At 33.3% G+C, this 25589-nt stretch overlaps 1 protein-coding gene across 1 annotated transcript in view; it reads left to right on the top strand.

Annotated features, from left to right (window-relative positions):
* LOC123693918 (CUGBP Elav-like family member 4) overlaps window positions 1-24897 on the top strand; it is a 536298-nt gene extending 511401 nt beyond the window's left edge. The window contains exons 7-14 of the mRNA XM_045639187.1: window positions 16796-16954; window positions 17093-17207; window positions 17521-17697; window positions 18959-19048; window positions 20103-20180; window positions 21614-21790; window positions 23963-24129; window positions 24829-24897. Of these exons, the coding sequence (XP_045495143.1) occupies window positions 16796-16954; window positions 17093-17207; window positions 17521-17697; window positions 18959-19048; window positions 20103-20180; window positions 21614-21790; window positions 23963-24090 (924 nt within the window). The 3' untranslated portion in view covers window positions 24091-24129; window positions 24829-24897. The remainder of the gene's footprint in view (window positions 1-16795; window positions 16955-17092; window positions 17208-17520; window positions 17698-18958; window positions 19049-20102; window positions 20181-21613; window positions 21791-23962; window positions 24130-24828) is intronic.
* The last annotated feature ends 692 nt before the right edge of the window (window positions 24898-25589 follow it).

Genomic DNA, 25589 nt, shown 5'->3' with positions numbered 1-25589 from the left:
GAGAGTATTTTTAAATTCGTGACCTTTTTTTAGCTTAAAGGTTTCGTACCCTTAAGGTCCATTTTTACTTCGACGAAAACAAATTGAGGGTTATAATTTTAGATCTTTGTTAGATTATAAATAATTATATATGAATTAATAATTTTACAAATATTTTGATATCAATGCGTTCTCGTCTTGTTGTTATTGTGTATGTTAACACAAATTAAATATTGCGCCTTCTAAAATAGTTACTTTTGATTGAATATAAATACATAGTAAACAATTCATATTTGTACATCATCATCGTCTCTAGAAATTTTCCAGTAACAGCTTTAAAATTTGATAGACGTGCAATTTGATTTGATGACTCTTTCAGTCTCACACGTATCTTTTCATTAACTAAATATATCCCTATTCAATCTATATAAAATCTCTCTATATAATATCTCTTGCAATATTACTGTGTACAAACCGCCTAATACGCCTATGAAGAAACACGAAATGGACCCGAATTGAAAGCATTCAGAAGTTACGGGATATCCCTCTGTTTGTTTGTTTGTTTCCGAAGCAATTTGGGTGCATGCCCGATATTAGATACGTTTCAACTTTACACAAAGTTTTATTGAACTCGATGGGAATAGATTTAATCCGTATGGATTAATTTTTAAGGCATTTTTATGATGATGAAATTTTTACTTGATTGGTATTAATAATTATTTGTGTTGACTATTGTATATCATGTTATTTGAAAGTAGACGTTTGAGACTCGTCAGATGTTATAATAATATTATTATACAGAAAAATTATATTCTTTTCTTCAAAGTAGATATCTAAATTAAAAATTTCATCATATTAAAACATAATCACAAATTATTACGTACTAATAGATATTATAGCAAAGTAATGTCGCGCGACATTCCTTAGCTTCATAATAACCAACTCAATTTAATCAAAGACAGTCTATAAAATTAAAGATGTAAGATTATTTCGCCCGAATAACTCCATAATATGAACATAGTATAAAACACCCCAGTCTAATTAAAGTGTAACAAGTGAATATAAACAAAATGATATTCTGCTATATAAAGATCCCCCGGGTGCAACTTATTACTACGAGTGGCCATGCGACCTGGCTACCATTTATGTCTTTATTATACACATACTGTTTCTTCATAACTGTGTAGTGTATAGTATAGTGCTATGCAGTACATAAATACATTGAACTAATACGAACACTATGAAACAATATGCGGTTCATATAAGCACATACCCTTAGTTATCTGTGCTATATTTCCACTAAATTTCTAATAAGTATATATAAATTGCTTACACTCCACAGTATCGCATGGTTAGTCAAACACTTAACCGATTCATATTTTCGCTTACCAAAGAAACAGTTTCACTTTTTAATAGCACAAAGATACTGCTAAAATATCATTGTAAATTGCTAAAATATCAACAAATCTATGCAGTAAAACATTTTAAACATATAATATACATGCAGCTATTGAATATTATATACCTAAGTGGTCTCTTCGTTTCCAAAGCTATTAAAACAGTCTATTCAAACTACATTATTAATAAAATAAAAAATAAAATAAAATAAAAATCATTTATTGAACAAGCTTCCTTACATCAGAATATAGACCCCAGACTCCCAATATAGCTTTCGCTGTGTTTCAGGAGTCTGTGCCTTCCCGATACATTACATCAGAATAGTTCAATATTAATTAGTTACAAAAGAAAATTTTTACATAATGTTGACAGATGAAAAATAATAATAAATTATAATAATATTTAAAAATGTATAATTAATGTATAAATCGTCTGAATCACATTCAAGACTAAAATAGTCTAAAAATAATGTTGTTACGTAAAATACTCTGTTATACAACATTAATATTTTTACATAAACAAACGTAAAGGAACGTCTTTTTGATCTGGGAAGCGAAATAAGGTAAACAGGGCGGAACTCACTTAAATCTTAACTTGAAACGAAAATGCTTTTGTTTTACAAGAATATGAAATTTCTTTTATTACAATAATAACTACAGTAATTATTATATAGAATAGAAAATAAATACTGTACAGTTAGTGTTGTATAATTTTGTACTTTGCTTCTTCGCGTTAATTTAATAAAATAATTGATATCAAACTCTCATTTATCTTCATAATAAAATTATGTATTCAATCTTTTATGATTTACTTCAAAATAACAATGTCTTCGAATTATATTAAGCGCGAACATCTTATCTCTACGTAATACTTTTTTTGTCTAATAGCTCTTCGATAATTACTACTAATTACTAAAGTAAGACAGGTATCTTTGCACAGAAGAATTACATATACTCTTAACTAATTGCCACACTAATTCCGCTTTAATTAAGCCAATATTCTTCTCACAATACTAGTGTCAAGTATATTCGTGTCCTTACCAAAAACACTCCTAAATCTATATTAATATTAAAAAGCTGAAGAGTTTGATGGTTTGTTTGAACGCGCTAATCTCGGGAACTACTGGTCCGATTTGAAAAATTCTTTCGCTGTTATAGATAGCCCATTTATCGAGGAAGTTTATAGGCTATGTATCATCACGCTATGACCAACAGGAGTGGAGTCACGGGGGTGAAACCGCGCGGAGCAGCTAGTATATGATAAATGTCGTAGCTCACTTAAAATATAATGTCTCTCTTAATAACAAAAAGGGAGCCGATAATGACTGGCTAAATAGTGATCTACCTGGGAGCTTGGAGCAAGCTCTCGGAATAAATTACGACCATAAAACACGGTGCATTAACTTTGCTACGATTAACCATTTAGGTTGTCGTTGACTTTTTTTATTTTTTAATCAAAATTTTACTTTAAACCAAAGATAAATATATAAGTGAAGGTATTTAGATGAAATTTTCTATGCTATATCTATACTAATATTATAAAGCTGAAGAGTTTGTTTGTTCGAACGCACTAATCTCAGGAACTACTACTGGTCTGATTTGAAAAATTCTTTCGATGTGTCTAGCCCATTCATCGAGGAAGGCATAGGCTATTATATCATCACGTTAAGAACAATAGGAGCGGAGCCTTGCGGGTGAAACCGCGGAGCACAGCTAGTTATGAATAAAGCTTAAGCTTAAAATTTCATAGAGGAAAATAGCCAATACAACTCTATTTTAGCAATTCACAGAACGTTATTAACATTGTCCTTGAAGAAAGGAGTTTGAGTTTGAGGTTGAAGTATAGGATCAGCCCGCTTTATGTCTCACTATTAGAAAAGTGACAATCAACTGACAGTCTTGACATTTCACGAGGAAACGGAAATAAACTTAGAAGGACTTAAACGCAATAGAACGAACTTTTTTCAGAACTTTTACCCAATACATTTTTAAAATAATACAATAGACCTTTAAGGCTGGTAAAATCGGCATTGATCATTAAAATACCACCCATGCAATAGGACGCATACTCTTAAGTACGAGCTCGGATCAATACAGCCCGTCCAAGACTGTATATATGGTCCATTCCAATTATCTACCCATTCAAGTCCATCTAAGTGTCCTGAATATTCAAATGAACCCTCTCACTTAGACCACAATTAAAGGCACCATTGTGGCACCATTATATATGCATCAGGGGACCCCATTTTTGCATTTGTAATAGGGATCATTGTGTAATTATTCATTCGTTAGAGGGTCCAATCTATAGAAGACCCACTAAAATGTCAGGTTTAAAACCTTGTACTTCGAATAAATCTCCATTTTTTACGATATTTTTATTAATTTGTCATTTATATTCGCAACGAGGATTACCCATTAAGGTGCGCGCATGAACGTAATGTCAGGGCGATTATGTAACTTTGATTACATGCATAATGCATACGATCAAATCGCCATTTACGGGCCTGCCTACCAAAGTACGGACGTCTCATAACAATATTTTGAAAATGTAACAAAAATACTTATAATAATAAAAGTTTCTTCCACAAAAATAAACTTTCCCCACGTCATTTAGCCAAAAATAGCAACAAAAAGAACTCGAACCGTCGAACATTTCACTGACAAAATAAAGGTTGCTATCTACGCTTTCTTCAATTACTTTTATTCCAACACGGTGTTTTCTAAGCGTGCACGTCCGTTAAAGTGGACAAATACCTTAAGCTATCTATATAGAGAGTGAGTGCTTTCAACAAAAATTGCTCCGATCCACCGAGCTCAATCCATTTCGCCGGCAGTAAGGACGGATGTTTTATTTCTACACCTTGTTTCAACTGATTAAATTCATGCGAGGACTTCACTTGCTTGTTTCTTGTTTTGTTTTTCATATTGTTGGGAGTGACAGTTGGAGTTAGATTCGGTCAGGTTAATTAGTATAATTTGTAGTAATTTGTTACTTAATGTGGTACATAAAAAGTTTATGTTAATACGTTGTTGACTCGTAAAACAGAAAAGCAATGTGAATGTATTACAATAAACCCGTGGAAGAGGTGTAAAATTTAAAAACAGAAAATGAAATTAAGTACTCAATGATAAGAACATTTAATGTAACCCTTTCATTGCAAAATTTTCATCAAATAGTATTAAACCTATATCATTCGTATCTAAGTAAACAATGGCTACCTAATATACTTCTCGGTGAGAAAAGAAAAATACGCAAAAGGAAACGCCATGCGGAAATGTTTGTGAAATGGTTCATTACTGTAATAAAAAATAGGGTGAAAGAGAAACCGAAAGTGCAAGGAAAGGAAGATATTTATGCTCTCGGTGATATTTTTATGGGCTATCAACGTCACAATTACTACCTATGTTTTATATGATTCTAGACGATTGCTATTACTGATGGTTATGTTCTTATTTGAATTGCTCTTTCGCTTGTCGTTTATAAAGGACGCATATGCTTGACTAGCTTCCGCCCGCGACTCCGTCCGCGCGGAAAAATTAAGATTTATTTTTTCTACGTATTTTTCCGGGATAAAAAGTATCCTATTTTATGCCCAGGATAATAAGGTATAATTATACCAAGTTTCATCGAAATCGAACCGTTAGTTTTCACGTGATGCCTGAACATACAGACAGACAGACAGACAGACAGACAAAAATTTTTTTCATCACATATTTGGGCTTGGTATCGATCCAGTAACACCCCCTGCTATTTATTTTTTCAATATTTTCAATATGTACAGAATTGACCCTTCTACAGATTTATTATATGTATAGATTAAGTAATAATTCATGTTTGTAAAAAACGTGAGAATAAACCTTCTAATGAAACTTCGTAATGCATATCAACTATCATTATAATGAAGATGTCATTTCATATAGGTTTACGCAATGTTATATAGTTATATTAAATAGGTTTTAGTCAAGGAATATTCCTTAAATGACTCAAGTGAAAACCAAATACCAATTAGTTATAACAAAAATGAAGTACGAGTAAGATTGAAATAAACGAACTATCTAAAGTAAACACACAGATAAGATGTACCAAATAGATTTTTATGTACACCAAATATCATATTAACGGCTATGATACTAAATCTCACAGACTCGGCTATCTGTCACGTGGTAATATGCCAACATTGGCAAAATATTTGCGGGAGGATAATGACCCGGTGTTTATTTAGCGAGTGATTTAGTAAAGGTACAACTGGCAAGCTGCCAGATAAGTGCACGTAAACTTCTATTTTCTAATCAAGTTTCAGTTGAGGTGTTCGTACATTACGCTTCTCTTGCGCACGCTAGATTACATAACGTAGGAGATATTAGTTTTTATATGGTGATGTTTATGTAGTCGTTGCTATTATTTCGTTATATTGTTTTATGTAGTAATATGTAGCTCAGATAAGTCGAGAGACTATTATAAAAATTTCATAGAATTCGCAATTTAAAATGTTGTTTATTCACAAATATTTTCAGGAAAGAGGAATTATGAATTTTACTGATCAAATTCTCGTTAAACTTAAACAAAAAGTGTATTACGGGAAAGTAAATTAATGCCGGTTTAGCCTAGTTTTCATTTTGGGAAATATGTTCGTAAATCAATTTTATAAATATATAAACATCACACTTTATATTGTCGCAGTAAGTTACTCCTGTACATCAATTTTCATTTTTCTCTAATTAAAATAAAATCTGCGCGCTCCAGGATAAAACACAAAATCCAGAAAGTTACAAAGCCTTGCCTATTTAGCTGTTTGCACTCCTTTATAAACCCTACATTACCTCTATCTACATTTTAATTCCGTCTCCTCTCAATTGGGTGCAGTAACGAAATGAAAGTCCTAATTGTCTCCTGCCAAATGCAGTCTTTTAGGGCGTGGTTAAAAATACAAAGCAGGTAGGTGCCTGGTGCATAAACGAGGGGGAATGTAAACGGGGCACATTTAGCCGACTCTGTATGCAAGTTTCATGCGGAGTACACTTGAATAACTCTCGTTTGTTTGCATAAAAACTTGCGTTTTAGGACGCGTTCACAGATTCGTTCCGTTATACGGTTTGAAGGTTCACACTTTTATTTTTTTTTTAATGGAAGAACTTGTCTATGGTGTATGGAAACACGATGTGTTGAATTCACTTCAAATATATTTAATAAATATCATATCAATGTAATTTACACATTAAAAATAATTAGTTATTTAATCACCAATTAACAATTATCACAAAGTAATTTATTTTCATCTTTCTAATTATCTACAAAACCTAATACTTTAATCCATTAAACCAAGCATCTCTTAAATCAAACGAAACAGCAACACTTAGCATAATACACTATATTCATGATATTATAATAGTCTCGCTAAGAGAGCATCCGACAATACTGGCAACGCAAACATCTTCTATGAGCGCTTGCTCAAATCATTTGCATAGAATAACAGGCGGAAAGCTCTCCCAAAATCCTTGCAAGTCGGCCGCTCCAATCATACCGGTGTGCTTAACGTAAAATATAGACCGTATACATTGAGTTAGTTGGAATTCTAATTTACATATTTATAAGGTCAGTCCATTTAGCAATCGAACTTTAAATGTTCAATTTGTGCATTTATGCAATTGACTTTGAATTACGTTCGGATGTTTTAACTGTTCTCCTCGGGTTTATGAGCAATTATATTATGGATGTTGTTTCATTAGGAGGAAAGATGGTCTGACGCTTTCAGATAAATATGATTATATCAAACCTTCTTTAAAAAGGAGAAGTCCTTCAAATTCTCAAGATAAACTGGGTGAGTTATTGTTGCGTTGTTAATTTTTTATACCGTTTCACACAAATGCGTAAATCCCAAATTGGCGGTACAAATAAAAATTGCTCAAGATTTTAAGATCTAAATTAAAATAAAATAAGCTTAAACCCGACACAATAAAAGTCGCAACGGCCTACGGAAAGGGACATTACGCGAACTGCCTCGCCGGAGAATACCCTAAATTCTTTGAGCGGAAAGTGCGTTGTTTTATAAATAAACAACATCGCTATCAGTTGTCGACACTCCAGAGACGCCGGATATAATAAAAAAGAGGCCTATTGCTGTCGCTCAGTATAAAGGAGTCCTTATCTAGAAGTATGGAAGCATTCAAGAGTAAATTATATGAGATGTCGCGTAAGAAAATTAATGAGGTAAAAATGAGTGCCTGCGATGTGACGAAACTAAGCGTTTAACAGCGCTGTAGTTGTTTTTGCGGTTTTATAAAATCGTGGAAGTTTAACCGGCTAAGGGAAGCTTTTGTTTTTATTTTGCTTGATGAAGTGTTTATTTTTAGAATTTTTGGTGGGAGTTCAAGTTGTTTCGTTATTTTTGTGCTGCTATGAGTGGCGTGTTTTAAGATAAGAAAATTGTAAGAATTTAATAGTTTTGTTAACTCCTGGTTATATTACCTTCAGTGTTTGTATTTCACAACAAATATAATGCAATGACCGCATGTTTAAGATTAATTTTTCGATCTATAATTTTTATTTAAAACCTTTTCAGTAAAAGGTCTGTTTTTTATAAAACGTAGTTAGTACATAATATAATAATTAAAATGCATTAAACTCATTATGAGTCGCCGCAACCGACCGCTGACCGCAACTGAACTTCAATATAACATATTTATCCAAATATTTAATATAAAATTCGCAAGAGCTTTTTTGTACGCTATTGAATAGTGAAACTTCAAATACGAGCTTATATGTAGAGCTTTTCATATTTTGAAGAAAAAATGAATTTTTTTAATTTGTTAGTAAATAAAAAACATATTTATGAAAAAATGCAAATTTCGATCATTTTAACGAGTTTTTAAATTTTAATAATATTTAAACTCGTTTACAAGGAATGAAATTCTTTTAATTTTTAGGCATTTGTTATAACTTAACGTTGTATATATTAATTGATATTTCTATCCACCCAATTCTTATGTTTTAGTAGTATAAACGTAACTAATTCCCTCCAAACAGATACATTCCTATCCTACATATGTTCCTGACATTTAAATTGAAACTGCAAAGCAATAATTGGCTATACCGACACTATGGCTGGGAATCATAGGCTCATGAATAGTGTACGAACCTGGTAGATACATTATATTAACGGTTGGAATGTTCATTGGGTATTCATAGTCGAATTACTGAAGGACGTTCAGTGTGGCTTGTCTCTTTTCATTTTGTATGATCGATGTTAATTGATGGTTAAGAGTATGTATGATAATTTATAGGTGTTATAAAATATTTTAAAGCATTGATTTTTGCTATCTATAATGTTATAGTGCCAAAGCTAGACAAAAACATAAAAAGCGTACATAGCATGAACATAAGTCGTAAATCTCTTCACTACAAATTATAAAGGGTCAATACGTCTTTTAACATCAATAGTATGATTAAACCTATTTTCCTTTGCCTTTCAGAATTCAAATTAAAAAAGAAATAGCTTACTAAACTGTTCCATAATATTTAATACTTTACCCAGTGTAGCTCGTAGCACTAACGCTACGGAGCTCTTTCAAGTGCTACGGCTTAGCTACTTTGTACTACGAATTATAAAGGTACGTAAGTAGCGTATAAGTTTTGTACCTATATTATTTCTTAAGCATGTTACAGAAAGGCTGTATAACATTCTGGAATTCACGTCTCAATTTTACGTAATATTTCATTTCATTAAACATATATATATTAAAGGACCTTTAAAGTAATTTTCTAAACTGTTATGGTTCAGTTCTCCTTTTATTAAAAAGGAATGTACATCAATCTTTATATCCTAAATAAGATTTCGCACAAAACTAATCCCAACTCAATTAATGACCTAATTCAGATTACGTCTCTTTATTACACCTTTCAATAAAAGTATTAATATGCTTCATAGAAGCGAAATTGGATCTGTGACATTAAGCCGTCGGACTATGTATTACGTAATTACTTCTATCCTCTTAGTTATCTGGACCATTCAGGTCTTATTCTCTTTTAATTTTTTTCCATGAATCAGCCTTATCGATAGGCTTCGATGAAAAATACTATCGTCTCTAAGTACCGATTCTTTTGTCTCCAATGGATGTGATTTAACGTTTTGCAATAGTTTTATTTTACGACTAAGAAAGAATTTTTTAATTTGAGGTTTAGTAAAAGCAATTTTATTTGATCTTCATTTGTCATTTGACTTATATTTATTTGTTTGATTCTGTTAATACTTAGATAAGTGACTTTTTCTGATTAGTATATTATAAAAGTATAAGTAAACTTCAAATAACAACTATTATTAAACTATAAAACAGTGTGCAGTTAAGTATTTAAAAAATTAAACTAGGTATATATCTTATAGTAAAATAACAAAACACGGGTCCAGCTGTTACTACACATAAGCAATAATTATACCCGACTGCACATAGCTCAATCAAAAATATATTGTCCATGTCATCGCTCATGTCCTCACTTCCCGAGGGAGGCTGCGTAACGAATTAGAGCCGGGATGAGATATAATAACATATCTGAGAAGACTTACGAAAGTATTACGTCTATTGAGCATATTTTTATGCGATTATGCCGAACGATCAGTCCCCGTACCGTGTCTTAAAGCAGTACTTTTTCCAGTGTGGAAAAAAGACAGCGCTATACAGGTCGTCTAGCGCCTTCACCTTCTTACATTGGAAATAATACTGCTTTAATATATGTACGTTGGCAGGATTAACCTTGGTATGCGATCTGAAATTTAGATGTCAAATTTCGTCAACGCCTCGGGATGAGTGTTTTGAATTGTTGAATAATTCGATTCGGTACTTGGCTTCCTGTGTGCTTAAAGCTTGAAATTTATTCATTTTCGTTTTTATTTACTTCAAAGAAAATGAGTGTTAAAAGTATACATTCAAAATATATATATAGCACGTCGTATTCTTCTTTATATGCCAACTTTTAAACACGAAGGAAATTTAATGAAAATAGTTTTTGCTTCAAGCTAAAATAGTTGGAAAAAATTATTTACATATATTATAACCTCGTTCAATTTCAACAATATTTAAAGCGTTAAATCGTGTCTACTTTACCCACTCTGTTAAATTCTAATATATTCTAATATATATTATAAAGGCGAAAGTTTGTAAGTATGGATGTATGGATATATGGATGTTTGTTCCTCTTTCACGTAAAAACTACTGAACCGATTACAATGAAATTTAGCACACATATAGAGGGTAACTTGGATTAACACATAGGATAGTTTTTATCCCGGAAATCCCACGGGAACGGGAACTATGCGGGTTTTCCTTTGCAAACGCGGGCGAAGCCGGGCGGAAATCTAGTACAGACATATTAGTAGAGAAAGACGTGTATTTAATTAAAAAGTATTTATTATTATTCAGTATTTATTATAACAATTTATTTGTTTAATAAAACAGCAAAGTAACTTCTCTTCGAACATCCAAATAAGCTCAAGTTCCATCAAAGAAATTATAATGTAGGTATTTAATATCAAAACTTTCTTAATGGATTTGAAATTTCACATTTATTAACTGGAGAGCTCCCTAATCAATTTATATTACGACAAATGCATGTTGTGGAGCTGGGGCTGTTTTAAATATTAATGAAACACGCCTTTAAGCAGCCATAAATTTGTAATGCCCTGTAAATTAATTTTAGCCATTATATGAATTTTATCACGGAACACCAGGTAACCATGAATTTTCTTAACATAAGTACGCATAATAGCTTTGAAATGAAGTATTGTAATACTTTGTTAAAAATGTGTTGATATTAACCGCTACCTTTTTTTATTTTGACACATTTATTATTATCTGTATAACCTATTTTACTCATCGATTTTACTACCACAGAATAGCGCCATTTATTTGAAATCAGAACGTTAGCCTATCCATTCCATTATTTTTCATTTATCCAGCCAGCATTTGGCAATATAGCCAGCCAGCGTCTAGGAACTCGTATTGTTTAGATGAAAAACTAAAGCGAGCTAAGTACAAGATCTGGCAACACTATTCATAAGCCCTCTCCCTCTAATTGGGGCTTACGGCTCGGTGTAATCCTGGGCCGTATTATTTACGTCCGCTATTGTATTATTTATTTTGAGTCTGATTAATTTATAAGATATTACCTACTTTCCGGGTGGATACGATACGTTATACATCTTATTGTCTTATTTTTTTAAGTAAATAAATATCTTGATGCTTATTTTATAGACTCATATAGATAATACAACGGATATAATTGAACGAAAGTTATCATAATATCTAAACGATTCCACAAAAAAAACGTCATCATTAAATATTTCACAAAAGTTAAATACGCAACCATTTACAAAAGGAGTTGAAGAAAACAAACAATACCACTAAATATAATAATAAGATAGTACTTGAAATATAAATCCCAACGTTTGATATCGTATTAAAAGAGAGATACGGGCCAATCGCTGGAACAAGCCCCCTTAGCCCGTACAAGAAACAGTCCTTTTACTATAATTGGGTGATGAATAATACAAAAGCCAGTTATTGCAAGCCAAATTTCGAATAAATAAATGCCTTTTGAATTGGCCCTTGGTGTATTGCGTAAGGACTGTTTTGTGTTTGTATTCCTGCTGAACAAATTGTATGATAATATAAGTGATTCTTTTATTTTATCATATTTTAACTGACGCCCGCTTTTCATGTTAAAACATTGTTGTTTTGATGTTTATGCCGTAATTATGGATGTTTTAATTAGCTTCAATTTATCATTTTAAACTGATTATTCAATTTTGGTTCTTCTTGATATATTTTTACGTTTTTATTACATTACCAAGATTACCCTTTAATGAGAATTTCGTTTCACTGTATTTAATGTAATCGTTACAAATTATAAGTACAATAAAGAACTTATTTTACGAAATCGTTTAGCACGCATTTTTACCTACCCAGTATACTGATTAATACAGGTCGTAGCGTTCCTGCATCCACACAAACAGTCCCAAATTAAAACACACCGTACTAAGCCTATAACGTATATAAAACAATCAAGTTAATGACGCCATAAAATCTCATTCCAGCTCAGGGGACAAATCCGTGCTCTATACGTACCGGACCTTTATTGCCGAAATAAACTTTAAAAGATTTCAATTAACTTCCACCTCAAGGCCAGTAAGCCTTAAATAGCCTTATACGACCTATTCGGGCCCGCTCTGGCTTAAAGTTCTTCATAAGTTCTGAGGGAATTAAGGTGCCTCTTATAAAATGGAGTCCGCTCGATTGCAACTGCGGAATCAAAATTGCAGGGGAAGACTCCTGTCTAGTATTAGCGTTATATGTTACAGGCTGTACGTGATGTCTCTTCATATTGTTTTAGCCCTCACCCGTAGTATAGACCCGACTGTAGTCTGTAAGCCTGTATTTTATGGGGACTTGACAATTAAAAAATTAATGATGTAAGGTTAACATTTAAAAACTTAAGCATACTGTAATTGTACATTTTAACCTGTAACTTCCCAACAATTTTACGAACTACTTTTCTATCAATTATTCAATAAATGAATCTTGTCAAATCAATGACGAAAATAGTAATTACTTTAGATTTTATTCCACAAAAGGTTTGCTGGCAAATCACTTAAACTAATTACAACGTACGGCATTTTATTACAGAAGGCTAGTTCTCTTAATATCCCATATAAATGCTTGCTTGTGTCGAAGGGAGCGTCATTGTTCCTTAAAAGCCTCTAAACAACCCTGATTTTAGGTTAGTTAAGGTCAGAAAAGGGAATTACACTATATGCTTGTTTTCTATTAGATTACAGCTATTGTAAAATCGCCTTTATATTAGTTTCCTTATGACGAAGTAACAATGATGTAAAAAAATTAAAAAACAAAATTCGGACATTATTTGGTAATATTGCAATAATTTATCATATCTCAGAACATTTTAGTAAATTATTTTTCTATAAACATGTTTAAAAACAGTTTCAAAATTATGTTGTATATTAAATTATTAATATTGAAATATAGAAACAGCAATGTTTACCAATAAAACAACTGTGGATGGAAGTCACGAGGGAGTAAACATTTCCAAACAAATTGCAGTGCATATTGTGCTATTTCAACTTACATTACTTTCCAAATACACTTTCAAACAAATCACTTGATTTTTCCTAAGTGACTTGAAATCGCGAAGTGTGACAAATCATTAATTCAAATAATGAATCCCGTCTCCCAGAAGTAACTGACAATTTATCGCTTCTTTTGTTTTACAATGCGTAATTACTTAAGATTAATTCATCCACTGTTTAAACAGAGGCAGCAATCTAACTGGAGATAAACAATCGATAGTGAATGATCAAAGCGAAATTAAACTTCAAATTAGGCCTAAATCTACACCTTGAGCTCGTGTTGTTGTTCAAGTTTTAATAGTATAATATTGGATTTAACTTTCCCAAATTTGAAGAAAATATTTAATACAATAAATCTCAATTTGCAATATTTACTTGTATTTAGGTTCGTTTGTAATTTAATTTTATAGTAGAACGTATTCTACGTTTACGGAAAAGTCAGTGATAGATTTATTATGTATGTTTTAGCGATTAAGAAACAATACAATTGTAATTTACTTATATTTAATACATTATAAACTCACTATTTCGAATCCATATCATACTCGCATGTACATATTTGAATATTCGTCAAAAATATTTCCCTTTAACCGAGGCCTCTCTAATAAATTTGGACGTCTTTATACAGGGAACCACACATATTCCTTACATACATCATCTGAGGACATCTCTATACACGAAAATCGCTTTCTACCTTAGCATCAGCTTAATCCGTTATTGATACACTCGCTCCAGCAGTTTCTGTCGGCCCAATGTAAACCGGCTTAACACTGAATTTCTCAATCACTATTTGTGTTCCAATTAGAGAAACTAAATCTGCGGTTTTGCGTTGATTAATCGAAATATCGTAACTTGTAAAATATATCAGGCAGTTACAAATTGTGCATGATTCCAAGTTAACCCCGAGTTCCGTGCAATTTATCGCTATTTACCTGCAATTCGGAAAGTTTTGACTAAGTCTTGGCAATGATAAAGTGGAGTTATGGCTGTTCCATACTTCTTTATTTTGTGTAATTAACTGTTTGAATTAATGGCGGCGTCTAGCTTCGCGCTTTCAGATAGATGAGGTGAGGAAGAGTCATTAGGTTTGTAATGATATAAAAAATTGATTTATTAACACTCTATCCTGTTGATATACGTTTTTAGAGCATTTAGTGGAGAATTTATTGTCTTTTAAGTATACTTTTAAAAACATCCATACGATAGTTATTCATAAATTTATTCTTAGGACTGTTGCTATTAAATACCACTATACCATTGTATTTAAATAATAAGAACCTTCCGGAAGTAGTTAAGTGGCCCTTTTTAATATAATTCATAGTTTCGTCGTTTCAAGTTATTAGTGGAATATTTAATATTTGAATCATTATATTTACGTAGAATTAATTATTAATAGTTTATGTCAGGCACCCCATACCACGCTTGGTTTGTAAGAATTTAAAATAATATTACGTATTTGTCGAATAAAAAGTTCATAATGTATTTTATTTCTTAATATAATATATTCGAGTCTTAGTTATTATATTTTTAGCTCAGATTGTATTATCTAGTCATAATCGTCATCTCATTTTCGTCGTTAGTTATTGCAATAAACTCAAAATCATTTGTACGTTTAGGTACCTTCATAGCTTCCATATAATATCCAGCTTTAATACAAAATTGTTTTAAACGGAACGTGAATGAAAATCTCCAAGTACATAATAAAAGTTACACTACACCATCGATAAAAATACTAAAAAAAGTTAATTAAACACTTAATAGTACTCAAATAGAGTCCTAATTAGCGCGAACAATGAATGCATTTTACAGCCAATTAGGAAACGTCGAGCCTCTTACAAAGTTCATTGCATTTTTGGACTGAAGCCCGGAACTTGTTGCATCAGGCTGCCAACCTGTTGCTCGGAGGGTATTTTTGCCATACATAATGAATGCAGCGGTATTGTAGTTTACGAGAATGCCTATGGGCCTTTGCATTTTTAACGATTGAACCCCAGCGATCTCTAGTGGTAATGAGAGTTTTAGTGCGGCGTTTTAGCTGATTAAAAAGTAATGTAGCTACGTGTTACTGTACATTTTGTGGGAAATTAGGTGCTATTTTCTTTAATCTAAAAAACAGTTTAAGCGTTATGAGGTGTTTATTGCAGTAATCTAGAGGTAAAACTTTACTTAAAACGTTAAAATATAGTGTGATACGCGCAGGTGAACATTATTTTATATGCAGTTTGCTTAAATAAAAACCTATAAGGCTTTGAAAATAGATATTATGTCGATATTGCGGGTAATGATATTGTTTATATAAATTCCATTTTCTCGAGAAGAAAGACTTCTTAAGTTATTGCTAGTGATAAAACTGTAGTAGAATTTTAAAACAATTCATGAAACAACACCGTAAATTTAACAAAATAGAAAAAAAAATAAAAAATGATTTTATTTGGGTTGCTAAAGATACTTACATATATTTTGTGTATCACGCCTGCTATATCAAATCTTGTATCGTACAAAACCATAATAATAAATCTAAACAAAAAATTCTTAGCTAGAATAAACCAATTTTCCTTTTCCAAACCCATCTAACGAAATACGACGAAACCCTAAAGTTTCCCTATTTAAATAAATGCGTAACACAGGCAGCTCGTCAAATACATTTCCCGTTGTAATTTACACTTCTAGTCTATTTTGCAGATTCTCTCAAATAAGCTGTTGAATTAACTTGCGGCGCCTCAACACGATCGCTATCGCGTGTTTCATCCGCAAAATGCCTTAAAATGGGGCCGAAAATTGTTGAGAATTTCACATTGAGGCGAGATTGCGTGCCTCGCTAATGAAGAATTGCTGTAACATCTTCAACACTTGAGAATAACGTGACATAATATTTTAACATGTTTTTATGACGCTAAGACAGACCGGGATGAGGTCGGCGGATGAGAATGTACGTGTTTCGCGTTGCTTCGCTACGGGTTCTTTTACGTTAGTAAGAAATATGAACACTTGCGTTGTAATAAAATAAATCGCATTATGTGGCCGTTAAAAAGCTCTGGTAAATTTCCGGAAGGATAGGAAATTCAGGATTATAAGATTGCATATAAGGCATATGCCTACTTTATTATGAATCATTTATTTGTATTTAGGAAAAAAAGTAAGGTTTAAATACCTGAATAGATTTAGATGTATGGACGTGCCTATTCTTAAAGTTGCCTTGTTGTAGAAAATAGAGGCACGGGCAACTTATACGTAGGAATAAAAATGTTTTTACTCTTGTTTTGACCATAAATTTTATCTTTACAGGGAGCCTCTTCTAGCTTAGTGGTAAAGTTCGCTGACACTGAGAAGGAAAGACAACTGCGGCGTATGCAACAAATGGCAGGCAACATGAGTCTTCTGAACCCCTTTGTTTTCAACCAGTTTGGGACCTACGGCACCTATGCTCAAGTCATCACTGAACAGGTTGGTTATATATCCGTTTGAAAAGCTTTAGCAGATTTATTTACGAAGTTTCGGTCTACTGATATGGTCTAATTTGTTGCTTTAAACTTATGTATAACATTAGATAATGATGTAATAAACTAGAATGTTTTTCAACAGCAACAAGCAGCTCTGATGGTAGCCGCAACCGCGCAAGGCTACATCAGTCCCATGACTGCGCTCGCGTCCCATGCTCTCAATGGAATGGCTAATTCTGTGGTACCACCTACTTCGGGTACGTTTATACCTTCATGTAACGGATAAAATTTAGTAAAAAAATTCTAGATTTTTTTTATTTATTCTTATGTTTTTTTGTGAATAAAAAAAGCCTAAACGAATATAACAGAGATGCACATCTCAGACACATTCAGATATCCAATAGGTACTTAATTTTTTATTGAATTTAATCGTAACAGGATATAATAATATTTTATTCATATCGAAAAAATGCTTCAAGTAGCTCTACTAGAACTTCGAAAATGTAATATGTTTGTTGAATTGTAGAGGTCATCAAAACAGGTCTTAATATAAAATTGTGACATGTGCAGAGAACTTCACGGGCCTCGCCATCGGCACGGGCGGGGGGCAGCCGCTGAACGGCGCGCTGCCCTCGCTGCCCTCGCCAACAATGCCCGGCTTCAACATGGCCGCGCAGACCGCCAACGGCCAGCCTCCACCGCAGGAAGCTGTATATACTAATGGGATACATCAGACTTTTACTGGACGTGAGTATAATGAGAAAAAGCTTTATACTAGAACTTTAGGTGATGCAGGAGGCGATTTAAACCAATGGGATACACTAGACTTTCTCTGGATATGAGTAGAAAACTTGTTTTATATAAATATAGTATTGTTAATATCTCCTAAATTTTCACGTATTTTTATCAAAATAATATTAGAAACTAGTAAATTTTTTCGTTAATCATCATAAGATTTAAACATTACATTCAAACCATACATTGTCCAATACTCGTGAAGCCACAAAATATTCTCTTTATAAAACATTCATTTTCACAAACAATATTTTCAATCAATTTATCATCCAAGCCCATAATCTTTTTTCGATGGACCGAAAGTTTTTAAAAACGATTTCTTTAACAGTACCCTCGCACGATCTGATCCCATTCGCTTCCTATTTAATACTTAATATTCCGCAACTGGCACAAACACGGGCTTCAGGAGGAATGGCAAAACGCCAGACCCCGGAGATCCCAACGGGGAGTTGAGAAAAATGTTTTTCCTTTATACTTAGTAACAAATTATTGCTGAATATATAAATGCTTGCGTGGTTGGCCGGTTTTACTTTTCGTTTCTTGTTATGCGAATATTTTCAGATGAAATCGTAGCTGTATCGTATAGGTACTTAGTGTACAAAAAATTATAACCGCGTTAAATTTAATTTATATAAATTATATTAATAGTTGATAATAATTAATGCAAACTAGCACCTTTATACTTACATTTTTTACAGTTGGTTATGCTTATCCGGGTTCTTTATATTTAGATCACATAGTAATACTAAATTAATGCAACCAACTTTGCTTGCATAGTATACGAACAAAAAGTAACTTACATGTTGTGCAAACTAGAGCATACAAAATTTCAGCCCAACTGCTCCATAGTTTTTGTGTTTACTAGCATAAATACTTTACTAAATGTCTGATATATCATCTTATCATTACTAAGCATAGATTAATATTTAACACTTTGACATAATGATTGTCTAGGTACGATCTGCAACTTTTAAAAACGTCTCTACAGGTAGAGCACCCGAAGTAAACCTAGTTACTCTAACAGAACGAAAATGAGTAAAACCATTGCACTTCATCTAAATCGCACATAAAATTTTACTTTTTAAACATTTTCAGTTTTCAGGATATCATTATATGTTTATCTAAAGCACTCGTGTTGACAAGACATAAAGTGTATATCGTTTTGTCCCCTTGACCGCACACCGCAAAATAACGGTATCCCATAAATTTCCAGCGGTGCCGGTAACAGCGCAAGGCCTACCGAACGGCGAGGCCGCGCTGCAGCACGCCGCCTACCCCGGCATGCAACCCTTCCCGGGAGTCGGTGAGTAACGCTTACCAGCTTCATAGGATACTTAGATTTGGCTCCAGATTATGGAAGAATTATCCAGAAGAGATCTTGAGAAGTCGAGAACCTCTGGGCAACTTAGCAGCCTCCGCTTGTAGTACCTAAATGTTATAGTTCTGTGACCAATTATTTAGATTGAAACATTATTTAGATTTTCTAGTTAAGAATGTGATTTGGTATATTATAAACTTTGTTTTGCGCTACATAATTGGTCACCCCTACGTGTCAATTAGTTAAATGTCTTACAATGTGCTTCATTCCACTTTTTTTCTGCACATAATCGTAAAATGATCGATCGAAACTCCATAGAAATCATTTCTCATCGCTTCACCGAACGTGCGTCTTAATTTGACAGCGGACAAATTAAACATTGTATTGGTTATCTGAATACAATTCAATGTTCGTGGATTGTTTTCTCCCTAACTGACTTTATCGCCTTTTCTCGTTGCCATAAACTTCTTTGACAGTTCATTTGAATTGAATTTTAATTCCCTACAATCGAAACGGACGGGAAGGAAGCGGCAGTTTATCAACGTAAATACTTTTCGTTTACGGAAAAAGATTTTAATACTAAGACAAATAAACTGCCAAAACTTTCGGGACTCAGACTTTACGAAGTGTATTTAAGTGATAAAAGTCTTATGGCATTTTTAAACGAGATATTAATTTGGCTATCACTAAACAATTTTTCTGGATTCTTTTATTTCAATTCGCTTTACTGTATAATGCGTATGTGATTGTATTTTTATTTGCTTACATTTATACACGTTGTTCATTATCTACACTTACTCAAAACATACCGCGTAGCTCTAAATTAAGCCATCTCAATATCATCAAGATTCTCAAAAACAAACAACCTCAAATAAATATCCCTAGCAAATCATGAATAAAAATCACGACCACCGAAACAAGCAATCACATAGCTACTCACGCATTCCTTTGCAAACCTGTCTTGATTGTGTAGATGCATGTCGTACACGCAATATAATAGGTGTTCATTGTGAAAAATGTGCAAATTAATGTTTGACAGCTTACCCAGCGGTATATGGGCAGTTTCCGCAGCCGATCCCACCGCCGATGTCGACTATTGCGCCGGCGCAGAGAGAAGGTAAGTGGAGCCCTGAGATGACAATCATTTTCCTCGATTTAGGGAAATTTCAGACCTCATTGACCATGATCATTCATCACCATGTTTTGAATAGTCTTCTTATCTGAGCTTCTGTCTACTTTAGATTACTCGATACGGCGCTTACTTCCGACATCTTTCGAGTTATTTTAATTCAATATTTATGAAGTATTTGGTCATTATTATGTGAAATTTTAGTTCCTACGTTCATTCATTTGTTTCGAATACCTTAACTTCATTACTACACCTTTAGCTGCAATAGCTAGTGACATTTCACGATTATGGACCACGCCTTAATTTCACCTTATTTCGATAAAATTTTTTAAAACATTTCTCATCCTCACATTTTACTTTTCCTGTTTAAAATCAAAATTCACCTATCAAAGATTTTATAAAATTGGCCACTTCACAAACTTATTTACCAGCTGCAACCAGGACAAAGTTATAAAATATGAAGTTTTCTATTTTATAAACAAACTTTATACTGTCGCTTGTGACTTAGAGCATATAAACTTGGAGTTTATTAAAAACAATATTGGTCTTCTTAGTTCCATCTTTACTTCATCAGTGCAAGACAAAGTCATCAATAAAATGAAAATATTTGTCTTAGAATCGTGATTTCTTAAACAATTGCCATGATCATAATATTTTATCAGTTCTCGTACCGTTCTCTAGCTCAGAAGGAGTAGGTATTCATTCCATCGACTCATTTCATTTTAGTTTTAAAATCTATGGATTTGGTGTTTACCTACCAATAAATGGAAAGCGGAGGAAAATGTATTTTATCTAAAAAAAGATTTCGATTGGATGCTTCAAAAATTATTCGATATAAACGGAATTGTCATTATTAGATATATTTGGCAAATATCCGCAATCCATTTGTTGGTAGGTATACCAATTAATGGTTTAATGTTTTATGTTATATTATTTGTACGAAACAGTAAAATCGCTTGACTGTGGAACTTTTCACAAAGTCTGTTGCTGTATCTTTGCTGTTGCATCTCTGTTCATTGTTCAATGTATCGTTGTTATGTTTTATGTAGATTCATTCACTTCTTGGAATAAAACAGATTTGGCACCAATGGCCTATTGACGATATTAAATTTCAACATCATTTCGAAGTGAAACGCGTTCTCGTTGAGAGTAGAATTTAATCGCGTCATGGCAATACCGTCACATCATGGAGTAAAGTGATGATTTTGGTATCTTTGACTCTTGCCGAAGAAGTTTCACTTCTGACACGTGTGCTAGGCACACAAGCTCTTTTTTTTTCAATTTTTTATCTAGAATCAAAGATTATTTATAATCATAGATCATCGTAGACTTGGTGGCCAGATTTATTTGAAGCAAGAAGTTCATCTTTAGAATCACAAACAATCTTGGTGTTCAGAGGCAGATTTGTGAGTTCTTTAAAGATTTTCTTATGTTCCCAGGGTGTTCCATCTCAGGGCCCGAGGGCTGCAACTTGTTCATCTACCACCTGCCGCAGGAGTTCGGGGACGCGGAGCTGATGCAGATGTTCCTCCCGTTCGGGAATGTCATCAGCAGCAAGGTTTTTATCGACCGCGCTACTAATCAGAGCAAATGTTTTGGTGAGTTCTATTGTAGTAGGTTTTAGATGGGACAGTGATTTTTATATACGTTCTAAAATAATCTAATATTAATCTAAATTCTAACATCTAACATATATTATAAAGGCGAAAGTTTGTAAGTATGGATGTATGGATGTTTGTTACTCTTTCACGTAAAAACTACTGAATGGATTTGAATGAAATTTTTAGCACACATATAGAGGGTAACTTGGATTAACACATAGGTTAGGTTTCATCCCGGAAATTCCACGGGAACGGGAACTATGCGGGTTTTTCTTCGAAACGCGGGCGAAGCCGTGGGCGGAAAGCTAGTATTAAGATAAAAGTATCTTGGGACAGTTGTTCTTCTGAACGTGGGTGTGAAATAAAATTTCTTTATATTCATTGCCTGTTCTTCAGTTTTTATTGTGATAATATTCATACTGCTACGAAACTATTCATATTCGTAGCATTCATATTTACGGCTACGAAAAACATTTTTTTTCCTATAATCTTTTGTCGTAATTTCTTTGTTTTATGTATCCATATTATAATATTATAAATGCGAAAGTACTCTGTCTGTCTGTCTGTTACTCAATCACGCCTTAACTACTGAACCAATTTGCGTACAATTTGGTATCGAGATATTTTGATACCCGAGAAAGGACATAGGATAGGTTTTATCTCGGAAATCCCACGGGAACGGGAACTATGCGGGCTTTTCTTTGACTGCGCGGGCGATGGGTGGAAAGCTAGTGTTTAATACCTACCTCTATATCGAAAAAAATCATGTGATTGGAAATTTTATCATACTGTAAAAAATTGGTTGCCTGTAAAGTCGGTATACGGGCGAAAGTTTTACGTGACAACGACTTTTTATGTCTGTCTCTCTCGCTCTTAGGCGGGCTAACCATGCCCGCGTGCCTCTTTCGGTGACTCATCGTAACGTTACCGAGCGTTACACTTTTTAGGGTTCCGTAGCCAAAATGGCAAAAACGGAACCCTTATAGTTTCGTCATGTCCGTCTGTCCGTCTGTCCGTCTGTCCGTCTGTCACAGCCGATTTACTCGGAAACTATAAGTACTACAGTGATGAAATTTGATGGGAATATGTGTTGTATGAACCGCTACAAAAATATGACACTAAATAGTAAAAAAAAGAATTGGGGGTGGGGCCCCCCATACATGTAACTGAGGGATGAAATTTTTTTTTTCGATGTACATACCCGTGTGGGGTATCAATGGAAAGGTCTTTTAAAATGATATAAAGTTTTCTAAAAAACATTTTTCTTAAAGTGAACGGTTTTTGAGATATCAGCTCTCAAAGTCGTAAAAAGTATGTCCCCCCCCCCCTCTATTTTTATAACTACGGGGTATAAAATTCTAAAAAAAATAGAGGTGATGCATGCTAATTAACTCTTTCAACGATTTTTGGTTTGATCAAAGTATCTCTTATAGTTTTTGAGATAGGTTGATTTAACTGTAATTTATTATATTTGCTGCTACGGAACCCTTTGTGCGCGAGCCCGACTCGCACTTGGCCGGTTTTTCATAAGTGACTCCCAGCCGCAACCTAATTTAAGACGTTGTCACGTCAAAAACGAATTCTTGTGCATATGGACTTTAAGGCAGATACAATTTACACGCTTAAATCAACTTTATAAAAAAAATAAAAATAAAATAAAATTTATTAGCAACTTCAAAATATATAACATTACAATATTGCTCTGCCTTCTGAACTAGGTAATTAACTGTACCTAGAAGGCAGTGCCTTCCCTTACAAATTCCATATTACATTATATTTGGCAAGTTAACAAAATAAATAGTGAAAAATTTTATATCCAACCCCGTTACTTTATTGTATTCTATTATGATTAATACAGGTTTTTATTATGTAATATATTATATTACCTACTTACTTCTTATTTTATTTTTATCTCATAATAATATATATATATTTTTTTTCTTTTACTTTTTCAGCCACCCGCGTTACATTAATTATATGTATTATATATCTATCCTCTACCTTAGGTGGCCTGGAAGAAATCGCTTTTAAGCGATAAGGTCACCTTTTGTACTTCGCATCCATACAAATATATATTAATACTGTACATTGTAATATAAAATGGTGTGGTACAATAAATGATTAAATAAATAAATAAATAAATAAAAAACCCTCAACCGTGAATTGCAGGGTTCGTATCGTTCGACAACCCGGCGTCAGCACAGGCGGCGATCCAGGCGATGAACGGTTTCCAGATCGGCATGAAGCGGCTGAAGGTGCAGCTGAAGCGGCCCAAGGACGCGCACCGCCCCTACTAGCACGAGCTCGCGCTCTCGCGCGCCTGCCCCCACGCACCGGTCAGTTTACACACACGTTTAACTCAAACATTTATCTATTCAATGACTTCTTCTTTTGAATTATAACATTTTATCATAACATAGTTTTACCTTTTTACCCCTTAGGGTCGATTTTTCAATGCTTGGATAAAACTTATCCGTCCAATAAAGTATTTACACGATAATATTAAAATGTCACGTAAAACAAATACGGACAATTAGAATACGTTTTTAAAATGGTAGTTTTATACATTATTCGACGAATAAGTTTTAACCAAGGATTGAAAAATCAGCCCTTAAATTATTAGGCAATGAACAAATAATGGAGCTGTAACATTGTTTCATTAATTAATGCATTTGATTTCTCGTTTTGTTTTATTCCTAACAAGCACTCTTTGTTTTATACCTAATAAGTAATAAGTTACAACTCTTTTCATGTGACCGTTCATTTATTTTGTGTCATCGATCGATTGTTAGATTTTTGTTCCTTATTTTTTTAGTTATTTTGAGAATAAAGTAGCCTTTGGACAGTGTTTGAAAAATCCAAAGTTTCGAACTGAAAGGCTAGGAACCTATATTTTAATACACACTTTTTTCCAAAATTAATAATTTGCTGGTAGAGTTTATTAGATTTACGTTATAATTTTAACTGCATGTTTTAATTATAATTCTTATAGATACATTAAAAATATGTAAAAATAGGACGTGTATATGTTGCAGAGGGCATCGCTGGGCCAGTTCCGGCCGCGGCGCGCGAGTTCACGGAGCGTGAACCATTTCAATGAATTTAACCGACAAATGTATAGCAAATATCAGTAACACCTTACTACTACCTACAAGCTACGCCGAGTATACTATATTAGTTAAAATAATTATCTATCGATCGGCGCGTAGAAAGCTTCATTCTTATCATTATCGATTAATCATTAAATTACTCTATTATATTATTATATACAATTTATTAACTTTGATTAAATTATTATTATTATTAAAGATGACACGTTATAAGATTTCGTCATTCGTAATCATACTTCTACCCCTAAGTACTTAGATGTTTAACTGACTTTTAACATAAATTTATTACACTAGTTATTCGCTTGAACTAAGCCAAACTGAATTTATTAAGTAAGTTGAAAATGTAAGAAAAAATGTATTTTAATTATTGTATATTGCGTAGTGTAACGGGTCGGGCGGTTTTCTTTGGAGTGTTGTTTCGTTCGTAGCATAGATGGCGCTGTTCCCAACGCGTTCCGTTCTACGTTCCATAACGAACAAAGATGGCGCCCGACCCACGCAAACACTGCTATCTCCCTTCGACGTGATCGCATTAATTAAGTACCGCTATATACCATATGGGAATATGATATCCTATATTTTGTTATATTTATTGTGTGTGAGTGTCTGTTAAGCTATCGCGCTAGGCTGTACCATAACACTGGGGCACTCGAATATGCAAACAACTAAACCGACCATAGACAACA

The sequence above is a fragment of the Colias croceus genome, chromosome 8 (assembly GCF_905220415.1).
Source record: "Colias croceus chromosome 8, ilColCroc2.1".
Lineage (NCBI taxonomy): Eukaryota > Metazoa > Arthropoda > Insecta > Lepidoptera > Pieridae > Colias > Colias croceus.
This window is presented reverse-complemented; position numbering and strand designations above follow the sequence as displayed.